General features: G+C 32.9%; 1 protein-coding gene across 2 annotated transcripts in view; it reads left to right on the top strand.

Annotated features, from left to right (window-relative positions):
- The first annotated feature begins 121 nt into the window (after window positions 1–121).
- LOC122522843 (heterogeneous nuclear ribonucleoprotein K) overlaps window positions 122–25,933 on the top strand; it is a 56,092-nt gene continuing 30,280 nt past the window's right edge. The window contains exons 1-5 of one of the 2 annotated variants that reach the window (XM_043644172.1): window positions 127–307; window positions 3,964–4,015; window positions 18,696–18,811; window positions 22,816–22,872; window positions 25,870–25,913. In XM_043644172.1, coding sequence (XP_043500107.1) covers window positions 18,701–18,811; window positions 22,816–22,872; window positions 25,870–25,913 — 212 coding nt within the window. In that variant the 5' untranslated portion in view covers window positions 127–307; window positions 3,964–4,015; window positions 18,696–18,700. Of the gene's footprint in view, window positions 308–3,963; window positions 4,016–18,695; window positions 18,812–22,815; window positions 22,873–25,869; window positions 25,914–25,933 lie in introns of both variants that reach the window. The other variant, XM_043644173.1, reaches the window with a different exon arrangement.

The raw sequence follows: 25,933 nt of genomic DNA, 5'->3' as shown, positions 1-25,933 counted from the left end.
CGTAAATGCATTCTATTCGTTCTACGTTAGTAATATGCTACACGCATGATTATAGCGATCGAATGTTATTGTTATAACTGGTGAACGAAAACTTTAAATATTAAACGTTTAAAAATACTTTCGTCGCAAAGTATTTTCGGCTACGACGGTTTGGGATCATCTACGATTTTTTGTAAAATTAAAAGGAAAAAGAAACTGCATTTTTCAAGACCTCTAATTATTTCGGATATTATTGTTTGTGGGAAAGTTCATCGTCTCGAAGAAAGAGGGAAACCTATTGGCGGAGTTGAGTTATTATTAACGTTGGTTCGTATGTCTCTATATTTTTATATCCAATTGCAATTTAGTTTTCTCTTGCTTCTTTTTCTGATTTGTTTTCGTTGGCTTATATTTGTTGTTTTTTTTTTTTTTTTTTTTTAATTGCGGCTTTTAGTCGGAGAGTAACTTTTCCGATTGGATCGCGTTAGGATTATTCGCGTAATTGAGGAAACTTTATTCTTTCGCGCGTTGTGTGTTGTTTTCCTTTCTTTTTTTTTTTGTATTTTTTATAGAACAAAATATCGCGTTATTACGTTAGCTGATAGTTTTTAGTTTCCTTCTACAAAAATTGTTCGTCCAATTGCTGGGCATTTTATGATTCGTCGAATTAACTTCGAGATTTCTTTGCAATTCATATATTTCAAATTATTATTAATTAGTTTTCTAAATCTTTGTGATTGTTGAGGTTTTTTGTTTTATTGGAAACCAGATCGTTTAGAAAAATTTTTCGTCTATTCGTTCAGTCATCCTGTATGTGTGTGTGTGTGTGTAGAATACCTAACCTAAAACGAGTCTTTTCAACTCTTCTCTTCTTTCAAAAAAAAAGGAAAAGAAAAACAAAAAGAAACGTTTTCCCTTTAATAATTCTTGCTTTCGCTTTGGCGTCCATCCTTTTTCTCTTTTACTTTTATACACAGCGGGGGAACCGTTTAACGTTTTCGCGAACAATTTTCCAGGTTTTCTTGTCCCACTGCATAATTTTCAATGAGGGATAAGAACAACCCCCCGAAGCTACCAACCGATTTCTTTCAAACCCTTCCTCCTAAACCTTTTTCCTCGTCTGCTTTCTTTTCGATAGATTTCTTTTTTTGTTTTTCTTTCTCTCTTACCTTCGAAATGAATGAAAATCGCTTTTTGATTTTTCTAGCCAAAAAAAGAAAAAATAAAATTGTCACTTTTAAGTTGTAATAAAAAAAATCATTGCATAATAACCAAAATAGTAGAAAAGAATTGTGCGAACGTGCGACGAGCCAAAAAAAATCATTCTCGTTTTATCAAACAACGAAACGAACTGATGAAAATAACACCACTTTTTTTCCATTTCAATTTCGCATTCTCATATAAATGCATATCTCCCTCTGTTGTCCTATAATGCACCTTATACTATTCCGTTTTACGGAACACTTCGTATATTCACAAGTTTCATTATATTTTACATATATACACCCATACATATTTCAATATAATAAACATATAAAACGCGCGTTCAAGAATTTCAGTATACGCTTCGTGTATTGTTATATAACTCCCTTCTTCCCCCTTTCCCCGTTAGTAGTAGACAATAATAATTCCATAAAACCATACGTAAATTTCGTTGCAAACCTATAAAACGCGAATACCCATATCACAAAAAAAAAAAATTAAAATACTTCAAAAATTCTTTTATACATATTAAGAAAAATGAAGGGGGGAAAAAATATACTAACAAATAAAAATAAATACTAATTTTTATATAATTATATATAAAAATATATTATAATAATTTTTAATACTAATAAAAAATAAATACTAATTTTCATCGAAGTACAGTCGTCCAATGACGAAATAATCATCGTAGATAAAATTTACACCATACTCGAGTTAACCCAATAGAATTTCTCGTTCATTGACACGTCCCCCCACCACACTGCCCCTCTCAACTCGTTTAGAATAAAATCCAAAAAATCAGCGAGAGGGACGGAGAAAAAGCCAACGACGTCGTAGCATTGATATTTCGTTCGCGCATTTGAACAATGTGTTACCTCGAAGAGAATGAGAAAGAAAAAGGAAAAATAAAAAAGGGATACAAAAAACGTGGTGGTGTAGTGCATATTCGCATTTCGTTGACACAGCAGACACAGAGAGAGAGAGAGAAACAGTAAAATAGCGCGCGAATGCATTCGCTGAGAGAGTGCATTCACGCATCATATACGCGTGCATTCTCCCCCCCCTCCTCCCCCCTTTTCACTCGGTATACCACTCCTGAATCACCCTGAATCCCTTCTACTTACCTGCCCCACCAACTTCTTCTTCTTCTTCTTCTTCTTCTCATCGAAGACACGTATTAGAGAGAGAGAGAGAATGTAAAAGAGGGGGTGGGGGTGGGGTGAGGTGGGGGGCAAAGCATGGCTCAGCTTGGTGTTTGCTGTTTGCTTGCTTGCTTGCTTGCTTGCTTTCTTGCTTTCTTACTTGCTAGCTTGTGCTACTCGTTCAAAGAAGAAGAAGAAGAAGAAGTCGCTGCTAAGTTAGCTTAGTTACTAGTGTTCCTAGTGTCTCTCTAGTGACAGTTCTTTTCTGCCAATCTCTGTTGTGTTTTACCACTCACGTACTTTTGTTTCGATTATTTTTCAATTTTTTTTTTTTTTTTTTTCTTTTAATTTAACAGAGATAGAGAGAATTTGTTCTAGGAAGAAGGTGAAGTGCAAAGTGAGAATTTTGATTTGATTTGATTTGATTTTGTTATTATTACTATTCGTTTCTTATTTTCTCGCGATAATTAATTATAAATATAGTTAATGATGTTACGGTTGTATTGTTTATGAATAAGTGATTATTATATTGATTTATTATTAACAGAGAGAATTAGATCGTTTAATGTATACGTATTTTGTTGTGTTGTTATTTTCTTTATTAACAATAAGAAGATATATCTGTTGGATCGTGTTTATATAAATTTACGTCAAAGTGAATCGTTTTTGTTTGTTGTTTCTAAACAACGAGCTTCTAAAGTCTATGATTTTATCTGTCATTGGCTTTGAATAATATTTGATTGAGATAGTGATAATAGTGATGTGGACAAGTTATACGTTATATTTAAATCGTATTTCACGTTCGTTGCTTTATATTTGATATTAATTTTCTATTGAAAAATTTAATTTATTATTACATTTGCTTGTTTTTTTATTTTTTTTTTTTAGTTTTTCACTCTTGTTGTTTATCACTTTTGCTTTGTTTATTTCCTCGGAATGTACTTCGTATAAAAAAGTTACAATTGGTATTAAGTAAGGATTTACTAGTACTTTATAAGCAAACCGGTTTCCTGTGATCGCTATTTATAATACATACGAGTATCCATTTGTTTCATTTGTTCAACACCATTAATCCACGAACTGTTTCTATCCGCGATTTTCAAAATCAATTACTACATTCGTTACGTTTGAAACTTTTTATCAAAAAAGAGAAAAAAGAAATAATAATTCCATGCTTGTTCAATTAAACAACAACAACAACAACGTTGCTAACAAAATTTATCTGAGACGTTTGGGAATATAAAAGTGTAATTAATTGTTTAATATGACATAATGTACGTTGAAATTATTGTTTCGTTACGGAGTAACGGTGTCTAGTAGCATTGATTTTAATAATATTATACTGGGTGGGCCAAACAAATTGAATTTAAAATTTAATTTGTGTGTGTGTGTGTGTGTGTGTGTTTAATCGATAAATACGAAGGCAGATAGGTGGTCTGTTCTATTTTTTTTCATTTGATTTTTTTGTCTTCTTTACGTAAGCTTCAGTGATCAATCGATTTTCATTATTTTCTTGTTGTTGGTTGGGTGAACGTGAACGTTAAAAAAAAAAGAAAAAAAGAATAAAAAAACAAATCAAAAAATACAAAAGAAGAAGATAAAATTAAAACGGTACGTTCTCCTTTTATCTGTGCAGGCTTTTCTACCGATTTGTCCCGAAGTTTGCACCGACGTTTACATCATTATTGGTGAGTAATGTTACATTTTTTTCTTTTTTTTTTCAAATTTTAATTTATGCTTGGATCGAGAGAAATAATATTGGAAAATTGTTTGTTCTTAGTATTTGATTTCAATACTAACGACCGACGCGCGCATTAGCTAATGAAAGAATTTCATTTGCAAATGAATAAAATGCATTTGACCTAAACATTTTTTTTCTTCCTTTTCTTCTTTTTTTTTTTTGCTTAAACAAAGTTCCAAGCTTTTTATTTTTCTTTTTCTTTTTCATCGACACTCGAAACTTTTTCAACCAATCAACGTAATTATATTTTTCAATATTTTTTTCATTCCCATATTTAATGCATCCTAAATATATAATATTTCATTGTTAAATTGATAGGACAATAATACAATACGATGTATAATGTTTAATCGACCATTAATTAATATTCATTTCATTTTAGTTTAAATTTAAATGAAAGCAATAATAATAATAATAACGTTATTTGCTAAAAACGATAAGTGTTTTTGTTTCAACGAGTAATATATGTTTCATCGATTAAAAATATTATCGCGTAAACGTAGATAAATTAAACTAGTTTATATCGTTTTTTTTTTTTTTTTCTTTTCAATGCCGTATGCAGTTACGTGAGTGTAAAATGCAGGATTATATCGTTTTAATAAACTTCTTATATCCATTCCTATATATATATATAAATGAATAATAATATTATACAACATTGCTTATATAAATTCGATAGAAAAAAGAAATCATTTCTTCGAACATACCTTTTATATAATTTTTGTATTGTTCTTTATAAAAAATGTATGCTTTGATTTATTCATTGCAGAAAAAAAAAAAAGAAAAAAAAAGAACAAACCAACAACGTCGTAAGAAGAAACCTTAGCTCGTGTTTTTGTGTTACACTTCATCCTTAATTTCGAGTACGTCTGGTGTCCCGTTTGAAAAGGCCATCTTGACTCTCGGTGACTTCAAAATCTCCATTCATATCGAACAAAAGAGTTAGAGAGCAAAGTAAGAGTGGGTGGTGCAGGGGGGGGGCCGGGATGGGGTGGGGGTGGGGGGTTTCTTCAACGAGAAAGAGCAACATATATATAAACGCATACAGGTACTTGCTACACAACTCATATGACGAGAGAGTAGTTCATCTTTTCTCATTCTTTATCTTTCTTTCTTTCTTATTTTATTTTCCTTTTTGTTTGTTAAATAATTCTCATAGTATTCGCGTTTGAAACGGCATTTTTAATTCGACGAATTTAATCGACTGGCAATATAAATGGAAAACACAGGTGCATTTACGTTTGAACGTTATTTCAAGAATCGAATGCATTGATACGCGTATATTATATTTTATTTTGGAAATGGTTAAACGACGATTATGATAGTTGATACGCGATCAGAACAATTATGCTAATTTTTATTTGATGATTTGTTCGATAATATCAATAGTTTTAATGTATCGTGAAAATGACAAATATTTCCATGACATTTTATAATATATTCATATTTTGTATACATATGAATATACTAGTAGTGTATTCTTATAGTAGAAATACGGAATATATCTAGATTTCTACTGTATAAATACCTTAGAATAAACTGGAGACAGGAAACATATATATATAGTTTTTGAAAGCTTTCAAGAATTGCAACGTTGGCTGATGTCGTGAATGAAATTCAGATTGCGAAAAGTACTGTTAGAAACTCTCAAGTACTATATACGTGAAAAATATATATATATATAGAGGGACTAGAAAAAAATAAATTATTTTTCTTCTCAACAAAAAACATTATTATTCCATACAAATTTGTATAATTATATTTAAAAATATGATTTTCTTTTTATACAAAAAAAATGTACGAGTTTTATATTTAAAAAGTAGTCATTTAGATTGTTCATGCAAAATTATAAAAATAATATACATTCATTAATATATCTAATTGCACGAATTTCATGAAAATTATTCGACAAAAATTCATAGACACACAAGTGAAACTAATCATTGATATTTTCTCAATTAATTGTGTTTAATAAATAACTCGTTCAGAAAATTTATATATATATTTATAGTTACTTATAACGCATACATACAAATACACACACACACAAATACGTGGTAGGATTGCTCACGAAGCAGAGTAGCGATGTTCGATGCGACATCGGCGAATAAAAATAGCCCGTTTTACTTTGAAAATCGTCTTTGAAACTAAATTCCTATCTTTACTTGCTCGCAAGATAGAGAGAAAGAGAAAGAGAGAGAGAATCTTTTATGTAACTTCGTTTCGAGTGAAATACCTTGCGAGACTGGGATAGTCAACCAATGGCCTTCTCTTGGACACCAAAGAAGGAATCAAATAAATGCGTAAAACGTGTTATTTTTTTTTCCTCCTCTCTTTCCGCGTGGATAATTTCTATAAATTCGTTGAATTACGTTTTGCGTTTATCTCGCTTTGCGCCATGGAATTGTAAAGTAAAAAAAAAATAAAAACAAAACGAACGTTTACATTATCTTTTTTTTCTTCTTTTTTTACGTGGCATTTTTACGTAAAATACGCGAATTTCGTTCATTATTCGATTCGCATATTATTTCTACCGACAAAAGTTTTATTATTTAACTACTAGGAGTTTGGGTAAACGTTGTGTTACACCTTTGAAAATAAAAAATGGTTGAAACGTAAAACGGGGTGGAGGGGGGAGGATGGAAATAAAAAATAATTGTCACCATTTTTTTTCTTTTCTTTTTTTTCAAATTTGTTCAACTCGTTCACAGGGAGTGCTAACGAAACGATAGAATTTTTCTTTCAAAGAAATAGGAAGAGTGAAAGAGAGGGGGAGGGGGGGAGGAAGGGGGGGGAGAGATAATAGAGCGTGGAGCCTGAGTGCCGAAGGCAGTTAACAAATTTTTCTTCTATTTCGTTTCTCTCTCTCTCTCTCTCTCTCTCTGGGAAACTGTTCCTCGTCGTCATAGTCGTAGGCAGCGGTAAAAAAAAGAAAAAAAAGTTCGTACGGGATTTGCGGGAGATAACATTTTCTTCTTTTATTCCGTCTCTTAACTACCACCCACCCCCACCCCCTCCTCCATCTTTTTATCGTATTCACTTTTGTTATATTTATTTGTATTTCGTTTTTTTACTTCGTTTGTAGGCCAGGTAGATAAGTGAAACGTTTTTCGGATAAAAATTGTTTTGCGAATATAATGGACAAGGAGGGGGAGAGGAGAGGAGGAGGAGGAGGGGGTGGGGGGTTCACGGGCTGGTTTCTGGCCCTCGCCGAGTTAACGTAGAAACTCTCTCTGAAAGATAGAAAAGATAAGGAGTAGAAGAAAAGGAAAGAAATAGAAGAAAACAAGATGAATATAGATGAACAGTGAATTAATGAGTTGGCGGGTTACTATGAGAGAGAGAGAGAGAGAGAGAAAAGGTAAAAAAAGATATATAGATAAGAGAGACACGAGATGCGGATAAAGATAGAAGAGTGAAAGGGGGCTGATGGAGGTGGTGGGAGGTGGGGGAGTAGGGGAGGTAGAAATAGAGATGGAAAGTCGAGAATGAATGAATTCTCGTGCTTCCTCGACGGAATTCACACGGATGCTAAATAAATTTGATACGCGGTTTACTCTCTCTCCTCTCTTTCTCTCTTTCTTTCTTTCTCTTTGAGTTACTCGTTCGTTTTCTCTCTTCCGGCTCGTTCGTTTCATAGAATCTAATTTTGAGATCGGTCGAGCGAACGGATGGACGGATGGACGGACGGACGGACAGACGGACTTACTCGTCTTATGAAAGTAATTGAACCGTCAAACGCAGAAAGAGAGACAGACCTACCACCATCCTCCCTCCCTCCCCCTCCTCCTCCCCCTCCCCCTCCTCCTCCCCCTCTGCACTTGCACCTATAGTCGATCGAATAAAATTCACTCCGATTCGATAAAACAATTTTCTCGTTTTTTCTATTTCTATTTTTATTTCTTGATTACTCGAAAGATATACTTTTTTTTTTTTGCATGTAGATATCGTGTTTCACGTTTCGATGAGTAGTTTTTGGGCGAGCTCGTACAAATATTATCAATTTTTGCTACGTCATTTTATTGTAATTTTTATAATTATTACAAAGAATATATATTTGTTAAATCGTATCAATCGATCAGCGAATTGTTCTAGTATTTCGTATTTGAATGCATGCAATGGTGTTTATCGGAAAAATAAATTGGTACGAATTGATGGCGTATCGTGTAATGAATGCGATCCTTTGAAAATAATAATTCGAAGAGAAATATATTCGACAAACGGTTAGGTATAGCATTCAAAAAAAAAAAGAAAGAAAAAAAATACTTGGAAGAAAATCGAATAGATATTCGTTAATGTATTCGGCAAGAATTATGTTTGCCAATAATAACTTTTATTTTCTTTTCTTTTTCTTTTTTACGTCCGACAGCTGACACTTTTTTCGGTTCGTTGAGTTATCAAAAAAGTAAATGGAATTCGTTTTAATTATGACGAGGTGGTGGTGGTGGCGGTGTGGTATCGACGAGCAGAAAGGAAAATGTATTTTTATCGCAAATAGAAATATGACGAATCTTACATGGAAAATAAAGAAATGATTATTTCCAATAAGAATCTTTATTTTATAAAATAAAAAAGTAATAATTCGTTTGTGATTAAATCAATCGATTAAAAAATATATTTCTATCTTTCACCATACGTTTCATCTGTTTTATTTTTAATTTGTTGTCTTTTTTAATTCTTTTCTAATTCAACATTATACATCGATTGAATGTTCGTAATAAACAATACTATGCGAAGATTGACGTTGAAGATTTTTGTATTCCAATCGATGCTAAATTTCTGTATACACCTCTTCTTCCTTCATATATACCTGTCATATCAATTCCATCCATCCAACGTCGATCATTCTATTTTCGAAGATAGCAAGTAGAGTAGGTAGGTACATTAGTTTGGTTAAGTTAGTAAGAGAAATAGATGATGTTTCTTGTAATAACGAAATGAATAAACTAAGCGTCGAATTTGTAAGCCAACTTGCTTGCAGCCAATAAAATTCTCTCTCTCTCTCTCTCTCTCTCGCTTATTCACCTGGCCACTTTTCTTTGCCAACTCGAACGTGTCCCGTTCCGCCTTCTTCTCTCTCTTGCCGTTTTCTTCTTTGAGTTTCTTACGAATGTTCGCGAATATACACGAGAATGAATATCCCGGACGTCGAAACAAACATTTTTACGAGCAATTTTATATTATTATTTTATCTTAGACGTTTTTTTCTCGTCACTCGTATCTCGTCGTTTGATTTTCAAACTATTTTAAGTATTGCTCGTTAAGATTATTTTCGAGGAAGTAAATTTAAGATATAAGAAGGTGGTATGTCTTTTTACTTTTAAAACGTTTAGAAATAAAATAACACATACGCGTTATTTCAATATTTTTTAATTAATTTATCATATATAATTTTGGTACCATGGTTAAACAACATGTTTCCCATTTATTAAACATTATATCGTAATGAGATAATATTTTTGAAGTATTCGTTTAATCGATTATTTTGTTTACAAACAAGAGATAAATCAACGCAAGAAACAAAACGAATGGTGGCGTATATTCGATCAGGTTTTGTCAGAATGGACGGATAAATTATTGGACTCATATTTTACGGTCGCCATTTTGTCGGCGTGTCGCGCTTACTCCATTTTATTTTTCAAAGTATTCTTTTGTTTTGTCCTTTCTTTCTTTCTTTCTTCCTTCGTGCCACGAAACCTTATGACATTTTAATCGTAGAAGATATTTCTTAGTTCTTAAGAGTTGGGTGGTGGTGGTGGGGGGGAAGAGGGGGTAGTAATTCGCGAGACGACATGACGCGACGTTTCAAAAATTTTATTTTCTCGAGTTCTTCTCATTTGTCGGAATAGTCGAGGTTATTTTTCACATTCGTGTTGCTGCTTTTTTTAATCAATTTAAAACTTTCTCTTTCTCTGTATCTTCTCTAATCTCTTTTTTTTTTTTTTTTTTTCTCTAGTCAGTTTTTACTTATGACGAATGAGCTATCGTATTTCGTGAGATAATTGATATTCAAAATGTCGTGTATCGCGTGGTAAGATTTTAATCAGGTTTGATATACGGTGGTTTTACATAGATAGAAAATTAAACGTGATACGTAAATTTTATTAAAATATTTTTGACACGCGCAGCGACTGAAATTAGGAATAAAAAGAAACACACACATACACACGCACACACACACGAACATAGGAAAGTAAACTAAAGAAGATTTTCCTTCTAGAAGAAAAATATATCTTTTAAGTAGAGTTACGCGAAGATTTTCGTTGCTTTTCTTTCGATTTTTCCCAAACAATACGTTTTCAAGTTTCAACTTTCGGATTATATGGAATAAGAGAGAATATTTTTCTTCTTTCGCTTCTCTATCTTTATTTTTATCTTTCTCGCGAAAAACATAATCCTTTTTCGAATTTTCTATTTTCGTGGATGGTCCAATCGTTCGGCAAACATCGGACTCAATTTTTTTTTTTACAACGATAGATAAATATTTATTGTCTTTAAAGAAACAAAAAAAATAGATGATTCGATCATTGAATTGGATCATCGCGTTGAAGCATATATGCACGTGCACGCATAAATCTTTCCGGAAGCAATTCTGGAAGAATGCGGAATTTATATTCGAAAGTCATCGATATGCACTCTGGTGCATATATGCATGTGTGTTTGAACAATACGCATACGAGAAAAAAAACGTCATAAACGAAGCGTTTCGCTAAATACAGCAAAATTTTATTCGACCAAACAATATACATACTAAACTCAACATAAAACTAATTGATTTTTTGTTCAAAATCATAATAAAACATTTCATTAATTATCCATTCACGAGTATACGCATAAGTGTATATAAAAAGAAAAGGGAAGGGATGATGGGGTGAGGGGGAGGGGGAAGTGAGATGATTATTTCACAAATATCATAGGGATGATATAACTCGCATGGGAAAAGGGGGATGGGGGCATGGGAAAAGGGGGATGGGGGTGGGGGAGGGGGAGATATTATTACGATAAAAGTGTGCTGGTCATTCCGCCTGTTCTACCTACCACCGCATGCCTTTTTATTTCCCCACCCCCTTCTTCTTCTATTTTTCTTTTTTTTTCGTCAATTCTTTTTTCTTTATTCTCTCTTTTTATCTTTTTTTTTTTCTTGTTTTTTTTTTTTTTGAGCTTTCAAGGAGATTAGAAAGGCTCGTAACGATGGGATGCCACACACACACGCGCGCGCACACACACACCCCGTTGTCCTTCGCGTAAAATCGATAAAGTTCTTACATTCTCGATTTAGTGTTATCAATAACAAATCCTATTTCTTTTTTCTATGTATAATAAATATTTTCTCGATCGATCGTAGATATTTGATTTGTTTAAATCAAATAACGAGATCAAAATGTGACATTAGAATCAAAAGTTCGTGCGTTTTTAAATGAATATCTTCAAAATAAATCATACAAAAATCATTCATTATATGCATTATGCAATTTATACTTTTGATTCAAAAAAAAACAGAAGAACAAGAAGAGGGAAGATACGATTTAAGGAGTAAATTCCTCTTCTTCAATAAAGATTCTTCACAAGTTAAGTTAACTTTCTATTACGATCGATATAAGAGAAGAGGAGGAGGAGGGGGGTGGGAGGAGGATACCGTGAAATAAAACGTTAGAAACACGAGATTCGCGTTTTCCGCGTTCTCGGTGTGTACTGCACATTCCATTTTGAACTAAACGCGTGTTCATCTATGTATGTGTGTGTATATATATGTAGAAAAGTAGTAGAGGGGTTCGTAATATACGTTATAATGCTCGACTAGATCGAATTTAGACGTTGCCGCTTTACCTTCTCTCTCTTCTCTTCTCTCCCTTCTAATGCACGCGATATCTAACGATCGATACGTTTGACCTATTATATTATTCGCCTATGATGAATAAATTATTTCATTTCGAATTAAAGTAGGAACCAAATTCACGCGAATTCGCGATCCCTTTTTGTATTTTATACGTTATTCAAATTAATTAAAATATTTATGTATATTTATATATATTAGAAAAATGATAGATGCAATATTTAATTCGAGCAGACTCGTATTTTTTTAATTTAGATGAAGATAAAAAAAAAAGAAAATATATTCTAGAACGATGTTAAAAGTTGAGCTTCCTCGTGTTCGTGGGATACGAGTCGTCGTATAGAATAAAAGTGTTGTAACGATTAACAATGCACGGTTGTTATCTTTACGAGCTCGCGTTCATTCAAGAAATTTCATTTCCTTTTCTTTCGCGAAAAGAATATTGTAAAGAACAAAAGTGTTGATTGATGCGTATCATGCGATTAATTAAAAAACAATATCTCTATTTTTCTTCGATAAAATTCTTAACAATTACTTTTGTTTAACTAAATATTTGTGTACAAATAAGTACAACAACAACAAAATAATAAAAAGAAGAGTAAGAGAAATTCAGTTAGAAAATGCAAAATCCATTTAGAAAAAGTTCGTCGAATCCTGAAACTGGTGGTCGTGGTAGTGGTGGTGATGGTGGTGGTTGTTGCGTCCCTAATTGTCGTCCAGTCTTTACCACCCTATTCCCCCTCGTCCCCCCTTCGTGCCCCCTCTTTCAGGCCTTGTTCCTTTCGCTGTAGCATACCGGAATGGCTCCGGAGTGGCGCGTGCGGACTAGTTACGGACTGGTTACGGACTGGTTAACCGATGCACTCTTATCCCACCCCCCACCCACCCCCGTTTACCCCACCTACAATGGGGTGGACTCGACGGCGCCTCACGCTACTCCCATTGCAGACTTTACGGCGCCCTTTTACCAACCCTCGACTACCTACACCACCACCACCACCACCACCACGACTACCACCACCACCCTTTCTCTTTAAACCAACACAATTTTGTCTTCCCTTTTTCGTGGAACTCTTTGTCTCGGAGAGACATTCCCCACTCCCTTCGTCCCTTCGCATTCTTTCACTCCTTCGAGAACCTTTTCTTTTTTTTTTGTCTTTTTTTTTCTGTTCTTCATCATTGCCAATCTTCTTTCTCCTGTGATTTTACTATCTAACTTTTATTGGTTTGTATGATGTGTAATCGTTTGAGATATCATTTCGGAATAATTTTCCTTGGTTTTGTTAATTTAATGATTTTATTTATTGTGGTAATAATGTTCGTGAATATGCTAGATCCTATCATTTACTATGAAATTAATTTAGAATAATTTTGTAATGTTTTCTACAAAAGTTCATCGATATCATTTGTTTAAAGATTATATTCTCGTATATAACATTTTTGAATGATCTTTTCAATTTTGATCGATCTATTATCGATACGAGTTTCGAAAACACGATTGATTGCGTTTAAATAATAAAAGATCAAAATCAAAATAAATATTGTTTCTCGTAAAGTATGTTGGGGGGGTTTGTAGTAGATTGTCTTGCGTTGTACGTACACACACAGAGAGAAAAAGGAGCGTGACAAAACGCGAAGGGCCAAAGGTTTCTAGTCGAATTAGGCGATGAAACATTAACGTCGCGTGTCATTATCTACCACAACTGATCGTATCGATTCTGTCGTCCTCCTTTTTTCTTTCTCTCTCTCTCTCTCTCTCTTTCTATCTTTTACTCTCCCATATTCTCTCATTTTCTCTTTCTTTTTCTCTCTATGATCGCGTGCGCTTTTTTAACGTGTTCGTTTAAACCAGGAAAGATCTAGATACACTACTGCTGTGTGCTGGCTTTTTTATTTTTGTCGCGAGGACGAAGCTTCAACCCACACCCACACACCACTACCAGCACACCCAAATACCACGTGCACGTTCAATAGTATTTTAGTATATATGTGTTTTCAATGACTTACATGTTTCTCTCCCTTTATTCCTCGTTTTTTTTTTTCTTTCTTTCTGTGTAAGCTCCTCGCTACAATTGCCCTTCTTTTCTTTTTTACTTTTACCTTTACCTTCCATTTTTTTTTACACGCAAAAGATGAAAAAAAAAATATAATAGAATATAAAATAAAAAATGTAGAAGCGATCTCATAGTTAAGATAAATTCGAATAATTTAATATCTACAATAATATACATATATATATATATATAATTATCATCGATCGAGTATAATAAATGCATGCTTACCAACAATAAATTGACCCGCGTATTTTCCGTGTCGTGCGAGCCCGATATAATGGCGGCCGTGTTATTAACTACGTTCATACGATATGACGGTGGCGACTCTTTTTTCAATTCTAATATCGTCGACGAATTCCTAGAAACTTACAAGAACAAATATTACATTTATTTTATTTTTCCATGTTTTTTTTTCACATTTACACCATAATTTAATTCAATGTAATTATTCTAATGTTCAATGTTTAATTAATTAGTGGTATAATTATATCTAAACGAATATAAGTGACAGATTAATTGAATTATTCTAATACGCGTATTATAATTACATTAGTATAATTACTAGTATATATATATATATGTTTGAATAATATATTATAATTATATTATGCATACTAACTGGGACAAAATATATTAAAACTTCTTTTGTTTTTAATACGATGCAGTAATAAAAATTTGCTTCTAAAAAGGATTTAATTAAATTCGGTTAATGTTTTCTCGTGGTCGTATCGTTTTCTTTGTCATTTTATTTCTCTTGGAAATTGTAGGTTAGAATTTGGAAAGTCAACGATTCTCTTTCCTTTTCTTTTTTTTTATCTGTTTCTCTTTCTTTTTCTTTTCCCCATCCGTTTTAAATTAAATTCGGTTAATGCTTTTTATTTTATCTTCTTCCTACTCTCTTTTCCTGATCTTGAACGAACACTTTATGCTTGGTAAGCACCCGAGAGAAAATGGATTTCGATATAAACGCAAAGGGAACAAAAATATATGTATGTCAGTACTTGAAAAGAAGTTTAAATCTTCGTCAAAGTGAAATCTCTTTTCATTTACAAATCTCTTCTCTCTCTCTCTTTCACTCTTTTTATTCGTTTACATTTTTGTACAATTTTGTATTCTTGCACAAATATACATTTGTCCTACGTGATGTTGTACTTCACTAAAATCCGATAAATTAATCAAAACATTTTTATTATTTTCTTTTTATCCTGACCAATACCTAATCCTATTTTAATATGTTCGGGGTTTTTAAATGGATTTTTCTTTTTCATTTCCCTACGATAGAAAATATTTTCTAATACGTTAATCTCTCTCGTCTCTCTTTTTTTTTTTTTTTCGTATTTTAGAATATTTATTCGAATCGGATTCGTTCGTAATATTATTTTGTTTTATCCTTGCAAATCCTCGTCGTTAAATTTTATACTCGTTTTTAGTACGAGCGCGAAGATCTTTTTTTTTCTGTCCAAAAGGGGAAAAAAAACTGAACAGAGAAAATACGATTTAAAGAAAAAGAAGGAAATATATTTTCTTGTTCTATTTTTTTTTTTTTTCCACCTTTTAGTGGAGTGAACCAGGAAAAAAAAAGTCAACTACTGGCTCTGGCGTTAGTTTTATTTTATTTAGTTTTTCTTTGTTCCTTCTTTTTTCCCCTCCCCATTTGGATGGGACGAGATAGAACGAGATAGAACGATTAACGCGTTTTTTCCCTTTCTACGTTTATCCGATAACTTCCAACTCCTCCCGTGGTTGTCTTTTTCTATCTCCCATACGCCCTCTAATTTCACTTGTTTTATGTGAAATTGCATCCCAGATGGATGATAAGGGTAGAAAGAAAATTGCATTTGCGGTGCATACGCAGTCGTAAACATTATATGTGAAGAGTATTATAAAAATGGATTAATCCTAAGTGGAAAATTGTTGAACGCAAAAATAAAATAAAAAAAAAAATCACGAAATTATAATATTTGTATAATTAGTTTGTGTGTGTGTGTGACTTAGGTCAGTATATTACAATTATTTGCATATAAATTTATACGATCTGCTAAAGAGGAAAGAACAAAAAATTAGCTGAATCATTTTGTGTCGATTGTATCCCATGTCGATGTTTCAGGTGCATGTCTTGGGGGTGTTCACTCGTTCTATTTCTTTTCGAATAAAGTGCGTTTCGTTGTTCTATTGCAATCAGTGTCGCGAGGAAAAAAGCGTATTCGCGTTGCTGCATCTACCCCGCCGCAATAAAGGGGAGGGGAAAAAAAGAACAACAAAATTCAATGACGCAACGTTTTATCGTAAAAAGCACTACCGATCGACATATATTTCATTTCTTTGCGCAAATTAAATATATTTTAATTCTAACTATGGTCGCAAAATCGTGATGCTTTATTTTTCAAATTATTTGTAGAAGAAACAAAATGTTGAAATTTGAATTACAGAGTGCTGGAATATTATAATCGTTAGTACGATACTTTTGATTTATGTCATTTTCAATATAATAAACAGGTACCTAATTGTTAATGATTTAACAATGACGTCTATTTTCTGTTCTTGTTAAAGAATTTTTAATAGAGTGATCTTTAAACGGGTTGGTCGAGCAACACAATTGCACCTTTTGCTCGTAGTATATCTCGAGGTTCGAATTAACATAAAAAGGACCTAAGTGGTCATTATTATAGAACTTTGTATATGCGTGTCTTGGGTTAATCTTAACCGAGTGTTTTACAACTTTACTTTAACGTGTTGGACAACAATTTCAAATTATCTCTCTCTCTCTCTTTCTCGTTAAAATTACTTTTCAAATTCTTTCTTTTCTATTCGTTCGAACTTAATAAAATGTCTTATGACGGTTGTTTATCTACTTCGAGTCATTTTCAACGTCAACGATTTTGAACTATAATTTAGAAATTATATACGATTAGTTTGATACTTTTGTTTAAGAAAAAAGAATGTATTTTTAATAAATTCCCAAATGATTTAGCAACATTCGTTCTTTTGTCGAAATTTGTTAGACTTGCATTATTCAGTGTTGCACAATGGAAAAATTCAAAGATTTTTGTCCAATAGAAGTAGGAAAAAGAAATCAAAGTAGAAGAATTAATCCTAAAATATATAGTGTTATAGTATATTACTCGTTTGTTATCCTTTGGCATGCACGCAGGCATGCAAGCATGCACGCATGCACGCTGGATTTTCTACCTCGGATTTTCACGTCCGCTTTCGCGTATATACAGATGAGATATCCGTTTGCACATACCATGCGAGAACTTCCATTGCAGCCATGGTATCTCTGGGTATACTTCTACTTATATAAAATACAGTGTCGAACAAAAGTATTAACCTCCAATCCTTTGACACGATAATCTTTATCCAAAATATAATTCCTTAATTATTTTAACAAACATATATATCCCTTCGATTTAAAGTTTCAGCGTGCATGATAAATCTGTGTAAAAGATGATAGAAATTTGTAGATAAAAAAAAAGATAGCAAATATTTCACGCAAAACTGAATGAAGGTAATTGCTGTTAATTTCATGTCGGTGTGCGCGCGCATCGAAAATACCGACTCTAACTTCATTCCGTTAATTTCGTGTCGCTATGCGGCGCGCGCATCGTAAAAATGCACTCTCATCATTTGTTTTCCCTTACGCGCCAAAATAAGTATAACCTCAAAAATGCAATATACGTTTTTAATAATACTTTTGTACGGTACTGTATAAATGTATACAACATAGACGAATTTTTATGCTAAACGCGTATTTATCGCGTTATACTCGGCACGGACGATCGCTGCTGTTGGTATTCGGGCCTCTCGTACGTGTACTCCTCTCCTTTCCCTTCACCACCTTATTTCTTCTTCTCCTCCTCCTTTCAAGCCTTCTAACGAGTGATGGGTCTTTCCTTTCACTGAGAGAGATAGAGCGTACCGTGTGTCGAGGAGTGGGAGAAAACAAGATGACGGGCATCGCATTCCACGGTGTTGTAGGCGCACGTCGATCGTTTCTAAACAACCATAATCGCGGGACAGACTCGATTGATTGAATATCGTACTCCTCACTTTGTTATTAGGTTTAGGTCAGTGGCGTTTATTTATCTTACAAAATCAAATCGCATTACTCTTCCTGAATTTTCAAACGATTTTGTTATTGTTATTATTATATTTTAAATCGATGCTTCTTCGTACGATTTATTTACGCATTCGTTATTCGATTGATCATCGAATAATTTTTAGTTTTTTGTATTTATTTGTAATTATCCTAAGTAATTGAGAATTTGTATTGAATGCGCGCGTTTATCGAATAATGTTTGATAAACGCGTTTCAGTTAGATATTCATAATCAAACGATTTCGAAGTTAGTATAATTGATGGTATCATTCTCATCGTGCTTTTGAGAGATGATCAGTTAGTGTAACGGTAAAATCTATTACCGCAACACGTGCCTTCCATAATTAGCGCGGGCCAATTTTGTAATGTCGCTGGATCGTTCTCGGTTTATTCGTACGGTTTGTCTCGAGCCGAGTTTAACGAGCGTGAAAAATAAATTTAGGGGGAACGCGTGTTCGAATACTTTAACTTTTTTTTTCTTATTATACCTTGCCTATCTTGGGCTTTCAATTTTATCCTAGTTATTAATCTTTTCTTATTTTTTTGGTTGGTTATCTTCATTTTATGCGGATTAAACTTATTGTACGGAATAAGTTATTATTACATGTGATTCATTTTTCTTGTTTTCTTTTTTATTGTAGAAATAATGAAGAGGGAAGCAGATGCGGGCGCCATGACAGGTTCCGGAGGGCCGAACAGTCCTCACAAACGTTACCGACAGGGTGACGATGAGCTACGTCTTCTCATTCCCAGCAAAGTAAGAAAAATAACAATTAACATATATACCTTTTATGATATTTATTTTAAAAATAGAAGAAAGAATTTTTACTTCTATAATAAAATATGCTTAAAATAATTAAAGCGAACAAAAAGCGTTTAACCATCGACTCGGTCGATAAAATAGATCGTAATTACCAAACGAAACGAATCTCGCATCGAACTCTTAAATATGGCGGAAATTAAAGAATAACAAAATGGCGTGCTTTGAATTTCATTTTTCTTCTTTTTTTTCTTTTTTTTTCCCCACGATTATATCGTTCAATTTTGTCATTATTCGAGTGAAATTAACGCGAAAGGAAAGATTTATTCGAGAAATCAAATTGACAGATCTACGACGATAGAAAAGATCGAGAGGTTAGAGTTTACAGGTTAAACGCGTAAAAAGAAAATATAAGTATCGATTAGAAACCAGTAAAGATTTAAGATAAATACTCGGAAGAGAGTCTCTCCGGCAGATTAAATAGAGACAAATAAAAGAAATATGTGTTTTCGCTTTCACACGTTCTGCGTTGGTAAGTAAACGCGTAGTAGTAGTGGTGGTAATTCACCGATCTAACCACAAAATGATCGAAGCACGCGAGTTCTATCTTTCCCACGTAGTTGAATGAAAGAGAAATAGAAAGATGCAGGGTGTAATATTTTTCGTTCGTATATCCATTAACTCGATCTTTCCATGGTATCAATAGCAGTCGTCTACGCGTTTTATAAACTCGTACATAAATCGATAGTAATATTATAAAGCGTAGATAAATGCAAAATAATCGTTTATTATGGCGTCTGTTTATTCGCGTGGTGGTGGGGGTGTTGTAACATGTTGTATATCGTTTAGCGTATTTTACTACGTCATATAATAATTTCTTTTTATACAATTTAGTATACGTAAATAAGTATAGCTTTTAAAATCATTATTATTAAATTTACAGATTAATTGTCAGACATATATTCGCCATAGAAAATCATGAAAATTATTGGTGACCGATTACTATATATTTCAATGAACTTTTTCGTTATATAAAAATATAATGAACAAAATATTGAAATATTTTGATACGAATAATATATATAAAAAAAAAAAAAACGATTATGGTGGCGCTATAGTATATCATATATAAGGTACACACGCGTTATGCGATCTCACAATTCGCTATACTTCCGGTCATTGTCGTTGTAAGGAGAGCTCGGCGAACCGTTATACACTTCCGGTGTCTTTCTCTCGTTCTCTTTCCAGTTAAAAAAAAAATTTCTCGATGATTTGGCGGAAGTTGAGAAGAAAATAAGAGAAAAGAAGGAGAGAACAAGAGATTCGTGTATACGAAACGTTTAAAACGGATACACCGATTACGCCACTTGCATAGCTTCCTTGTTGCATTGCGTTGCATTACCACCTTACTTCGTCGTTTTGCGTGTGTGTATATGTGTGTGTGTATGTGTTACGATAATAAAGATTGAAAAAGTTGATTTGCTTTTTAGGTTTCTTCTCTCTTTTTCTTTTTGTTTCTTTCTTGGTACTTTTGAAAGAGCAAAACCTTATCATCGAGTCTTTATCTTTCAACTCTAACACACACACACACACATTTACACACGAAAGTTACATTTTACATGATACTTTTATCGCACTTGAACACGAACAACGCGATACTTCGTATTTCTTTCGTAAGAAGATCATCTTGATTGTTATTATTATTTCGTTCTAACTTTTATCTACTGCTATTTATACGAGCATTGCACAAGTATAGTTATGAAAATTGTATATTACTATTATAAGATTCAACCTATTTTTCTTCTTCTTCTTCTTCTTCTTCCGCGATGAAAAATATCATTCGTAGAACAAATATTATTATATTGTAATATATATTGTGCGAACAAGATATATAATTGTATAATAAAATATATTAGAAAGTATATATAAAATTAAAATTCAGCAGTTCCTTTGCAAAAAAAAATATATAAACATATTAATTAGAATTATATTAAATATATGAATTTGAAGAGAAATAATAACACTTTCGAGATTATCGTTCCCGATAGAAAGAACGAACTTCTAATAAAATTACGAGTGCTATGACGTAATGAGAAATCGTTTAGGGTAGTCAATCGTATATCCTCGTAGTATTTAATTAGGCAAATTGCTAAACGGGGATCGTCGTGGTGCGTCGTCGTGCCAACGGAAACGTTCCTCTTTCTTCTCTTACTTTTTCTTCTAACATAATATCAAATCACGTTAAATATGAACTAATTTATAACGAGAAAAATTCCCCCCCCCTTGTAATATTATTATAATTTTTTTTATTCGATGTAAAAAATTTCTCCCGCAAAAAAGAAAAGAAAAGAAAAAACTGAAACCAAAAGATATAATTAAAAGTTACTAAATTATTATATTACTTCGATGTATAATAAAGTTGAATTTAAAAATTTAGAATAAAAGTAGAACTTGTGTAGCATTTAAAAAAAAAAAAAAAAAAAAAAAAATAAAAGAAAGAAATATAAAAATAATTCGGATTCAAATGAACGGGGTTCGCGTTAATTAAAACAACAAAGATAATAATTCATTCGCAATTTATATTTAGATGCGTGTACGTATAATTGCGCGTATTTTACACACTTACAACGTAATAGATCTATAGATCTATGGATCTATCGATCTCGTGCAGTGGCGCGCGACTGATTGCATTTATTGGGCCTGCCCATAATAACTGGCCCGTTGTCAGGGTCGTTGCAATCTTTTTTTTTTTTCTTTTTTTTTTTTTCTTTTAAAGTTAACTCATTTGGTACGACGAAGTATAATTATTACGAACGAATGAACGAATGAAACCGACGAATGGGGATGGCCTCGTTTCTTTCAACTCTCTCTCTCTCTCTCTCTCACACATTCTCGCATCGTATTTTTCTTTATTTCTTTTATTTTCCTTTTAAACTGCGTTGACTATTCACGTTGTTAACACTTGTAACTAGCAATGATTTCAACTAGAACGTATTATTTTCTCTACCTTGACACGGTATTTTCCGTTTCTAGCGTGTTTATCTGCTGCACCGACATGATTCGCTACGAAAGACCAAGAAATAGGATAACCGATGTAATTCATTCGAAAATTTGATTCGATGTTTAATAATAGCTTACGTACAACGCTTAACCAAAAATTACTACAACCTAAATTTACAAATAAGAATTTTTCATTCGTAATTTTTCTCAATTCAGTTTCACTTTGAACAAATCTTTTCTTTTTTTTTTTCGAGTAAATTCTTCGTTAAACAAATTACAAAATATTTCGAATTATTTTCACAAACTTTCTCGTACGAAGAAAAAGAAATAAATGCGAGATGAATGTTTGTCGAAGAAGAAGAAGAAAAAGAACACGAAAAAGTAGAAATTGATTATCAAGGCGAAATGTGTCGCGTGTTGTTTCGTGATATATTATTGAGCAGGTGCAAAGAAAGAGGTGAGAGTAAGAATACAAGAAGAGTGAGTGAGAAAGAGAGAGAGGGAGAGGAGAGAAGGTGAGGTCCCTCGAGGTGAAAGCGAAACTCGGTCGGTCGGTTAGAATAGGTCGCGTTTTTGCGATGCGATAAATAACTTGTATGTTGCATATTTTTATATGTATATATGTAAATAAATTATACAATACACAATACGGATTCGATCACAAATTTTTAGACGATAGATTGGGGAAACGAAAAAAATCGAAAAATATCAATTACACTTTTACAAATGTAATTATTCATTTGATCTATTTTCTTGTCTAATACAAATTCATTAAATATTTATAAATAATGAAAAATAAAAATAAGATAATAAATATAAATAAAATATAATATAATAAAAAAATATAATATATAATATATATATATATAATAAATAAATATAATATATAATAAAAAATAAAAATAAAAAATAAGATGAATTTATATATAAATTAAATTAAAAGAAAAATAACATTAGTCTTCATTAATTTATAAATCCTGGAAACGCGTTCTATGTTGCAGGTTGCTGGATCTATAATAGGCAAGGGAGGACAAAACATCACCAAGCTTCGTAGTCAGGTGAGAGAGACATCTCGGATTTTCAACGACATATTTTTTTCAACCTTTTATTTTTTTTTATTTTATTTATTTTTATATACGTATGTATGTCCATTCGTATCCCTCGTTCCTTCTCATTCTCCCTTTTTTCTTTCTCTCCTTCTTCCTCCCTCCATACGTTTTACTTTTATCAATTTATTATTTCTTTTTCTTTTTTTTTCTGTTCCTCCACATCGTCCCCGATTCATTTTTTTCTATTTTTTTTCTTCTTCTTTATATATCTTTTATTTGTCTCCAATTTTGATTTAATTTAATTTCATTCAATTTTATTTTATTTTATTTGATTTTATTTGATTTGATTTGATTACTTTGATGATAGTTTCCGTTGCGTTCGGATAATCGAATCTCGATCGTCGGTAAGTTGTTCCGAGAAAAATTTGTAAATCGTGCTTTGAAAAGAAAAAAAAAGCTAACTCAATCAGATTACTTTCTAAAGATATGCGTACTTGTATCATAATTTTTCTTCTTTTTTTTTGTTCCGAATACATTTAAACGTAAGTCACATCTTTCGTAATGTATGCGCGACCTAGATCAAAGTCTAAAATGATAATAACGTTAGATCGAGATACGATAAAGATCCTTGAAAACGTGGGAATCGATATTCTGCGATATTTGAATCCACGATAGACGAGAAGCATTCTAACAATTCTATAAAAAAACCAAAAAGAAACTAAACGACGAGAAGTAGGAAAAATAGGAAAGAAAAAAAAAGAAAAAGAATTAAATAATAAAAGAATATAAAACAAAAAAAAAATCTCTGGTAGAAATAACGAGAAACGAAAGGAGAGCAGCGGAAGAAAAATCGTCGCTCGTTGTGTATCCTCCCCCCCTTGTCTCTTCCCCCCTCTCGTGTTCTCTCAAACGAAACGGTTCTCGTAATAAGAATCCCGAGGTACAAGTACAAGGCACCGATTATGTGCGTTATTTTCTCTATGCACGATATTAAGTAACGTATCCGACCGACTAGTAGAAATACATTTACTTACACACATTATATATGTAACGTGTGTTTGTGTGTGTATGTGTATATGTTACGTAGGTATGACGCATTCCATAGCTGTGCGATAATCGCTCGATACTGTCGCCAATTTGCGTTACAAGGCCAATAAAACACGCGTGCTATCTACGTGATTGTCGTCCATTTATCCGAGTACGTGAACAAATTATTTCGCGTTTTTCCCTTCTGTGCATCTCAAAGAAAAAAAACCAAAATCATTTAATATAAAAATTCACATATATTTCATTCTCTCTCTTTTTCGTATTTTTAAATTTTTTGATTTTATTTGGCACGTTTTGAAACGAGTAAAGTAAATGATTATTGATTTCAACGATTCGTGTTTTTGTTTTTTTTTTATATTTTAATTATACGTAATAAAATTGACCTTCGTTTAAAGCTCAGTGTAGTCATACGATTAATTATTTAAAACGACAAGGTGAACGAGAAACGTGTTAAAGATTAAACCTTTGTAAAATAAGAGAAATTTATAACGATAGCTGTCAAATAAAACACTCACGCGTCTGGCAAGCTGAGGTCAGTGTCATAACTGATGACCTTCCGACACTGAACGGTTAACAGTATCGTAACTATGTAACTACGTGTATTATATGGTCTTACTATGGATGCACGCGTGCATTACAACGGTAATAAACAGTTTAAACGAGAAAACATAAAATAGGAAAAAAAAAAAGAAAAAGTAAAAAACGGGGGAAGGGGAGGAGGAGGAGGAGGTTTAAAAAACTTAGCCACGAAACTAAACGAAAAATAAGGTTCGAAGTTGAATGATCCTAAAAGTTGGTATAGGTCGCAATGATTATTCATTTCTGTTAGGATCAAAGGGGGGGGGGGTTTAGTTTTGACTATGATCTTTTCCCTATCCAATTGTCTAATTTTATTCTCGACAAATTTATATTTAATTTCGAATGATAGAATTAATGCAACGAAACCGTTTACTTTCCATTTCCATTATTTCGATAACCGATACATAAATATCGTTTTGTTTTCTCCGTTGGTTAGGATCGTACAAACCCCCCGATCGATAATTCGATTGGAAAATATTATTTAAGAATCATCATCATGAGAAAAAGTAAGAAATAAAATATTCGTCGTGTCCCAATTCCGATAATTCAGAGATCCGTCGTCTGCTCATCGCGTCGAGGAGTTTCCAAACAATCAATTTTCCAAAGGTAGCTGCATAGCATCCCGCATTATCTATGTACACCATAAACTATACGTGTATAATACAATACACGTAACTATCGAATAATAATTCTCGATATTCGAAACTCTTCGACGCGATGATGATCTATCAGAGTCAAGGACAAAGAAGAGAAGAGGAGGAGATGTGAATGAATGAGATAGATGGGGGGGGGTGGTGAAGCTTAGAAATGTGTTCCAAGACGATACAAACACTTGGGGTTTAAGTGAATGCGTGAAATAGTATTGCATTGTCCCGATTAGATGTCACAGGTTGCATAGAAATCCAGAGAGACGCTTTATTAAAACGGATGATAACACTAAGAATCTCAAGCTTCAGTGGTTGGCTCGTGGGAGGGGGGGGTGGACATCTTTTGCATCTTAGGGTGGGTCTTACACCACTACGATTAGGAAACGAAAACAAAAAATAAAAATAAAAATAGAAAAAAAAATAAAATAAAAATAGAAAAAAAAATCGTAAGAAATAAAAAGAAAAATTTTAGAAAGAAAAATTGATATTAGAAAAAAAAAGACAAAATACCTACTAGATTCGCTTGGTTTTGAGAGATTCGTGAATGATCTAATTTGGTTGATGGTTTATGCCCTGGCCCTGCCCAATGACGCAACCCAAATGTGCCCCCTTGGCGTGTTGCCATGACGTTGCCCTGCCCTGGCCCTGCCCTGGCCCTCTGCCCGGAACGACGGAAAACGATGGATCCTACAATCGACAACAACCACCAACCAACCAACAACCACCATTGCAGTACAAAGCCTCGATAGTTGTACCCGATTGCCCCGGACCCGAACGGTAATAACCAACACCACTTC

The sequence above is a fragment of the Polistes fuscatus genome, unplaced genomic scaffold (assembly GCF_010416935.1).
Source record: "Polistes fuscatus isolate 324 unplaced genomic scaffold, CU_Pfus_HIC Scaffold6, whole genome shotgun sequence".
Taxonomy (NCBI): domain Eukaryota; kingdom Metazoa; phylum Arthropoda; class Insecta; order Hymenoptera; family Vespidae; genus Polistes; species Polistes fuscatus.
This window is presented reverse-complemented; position numbering and strand designations above follow the sequence as displayed.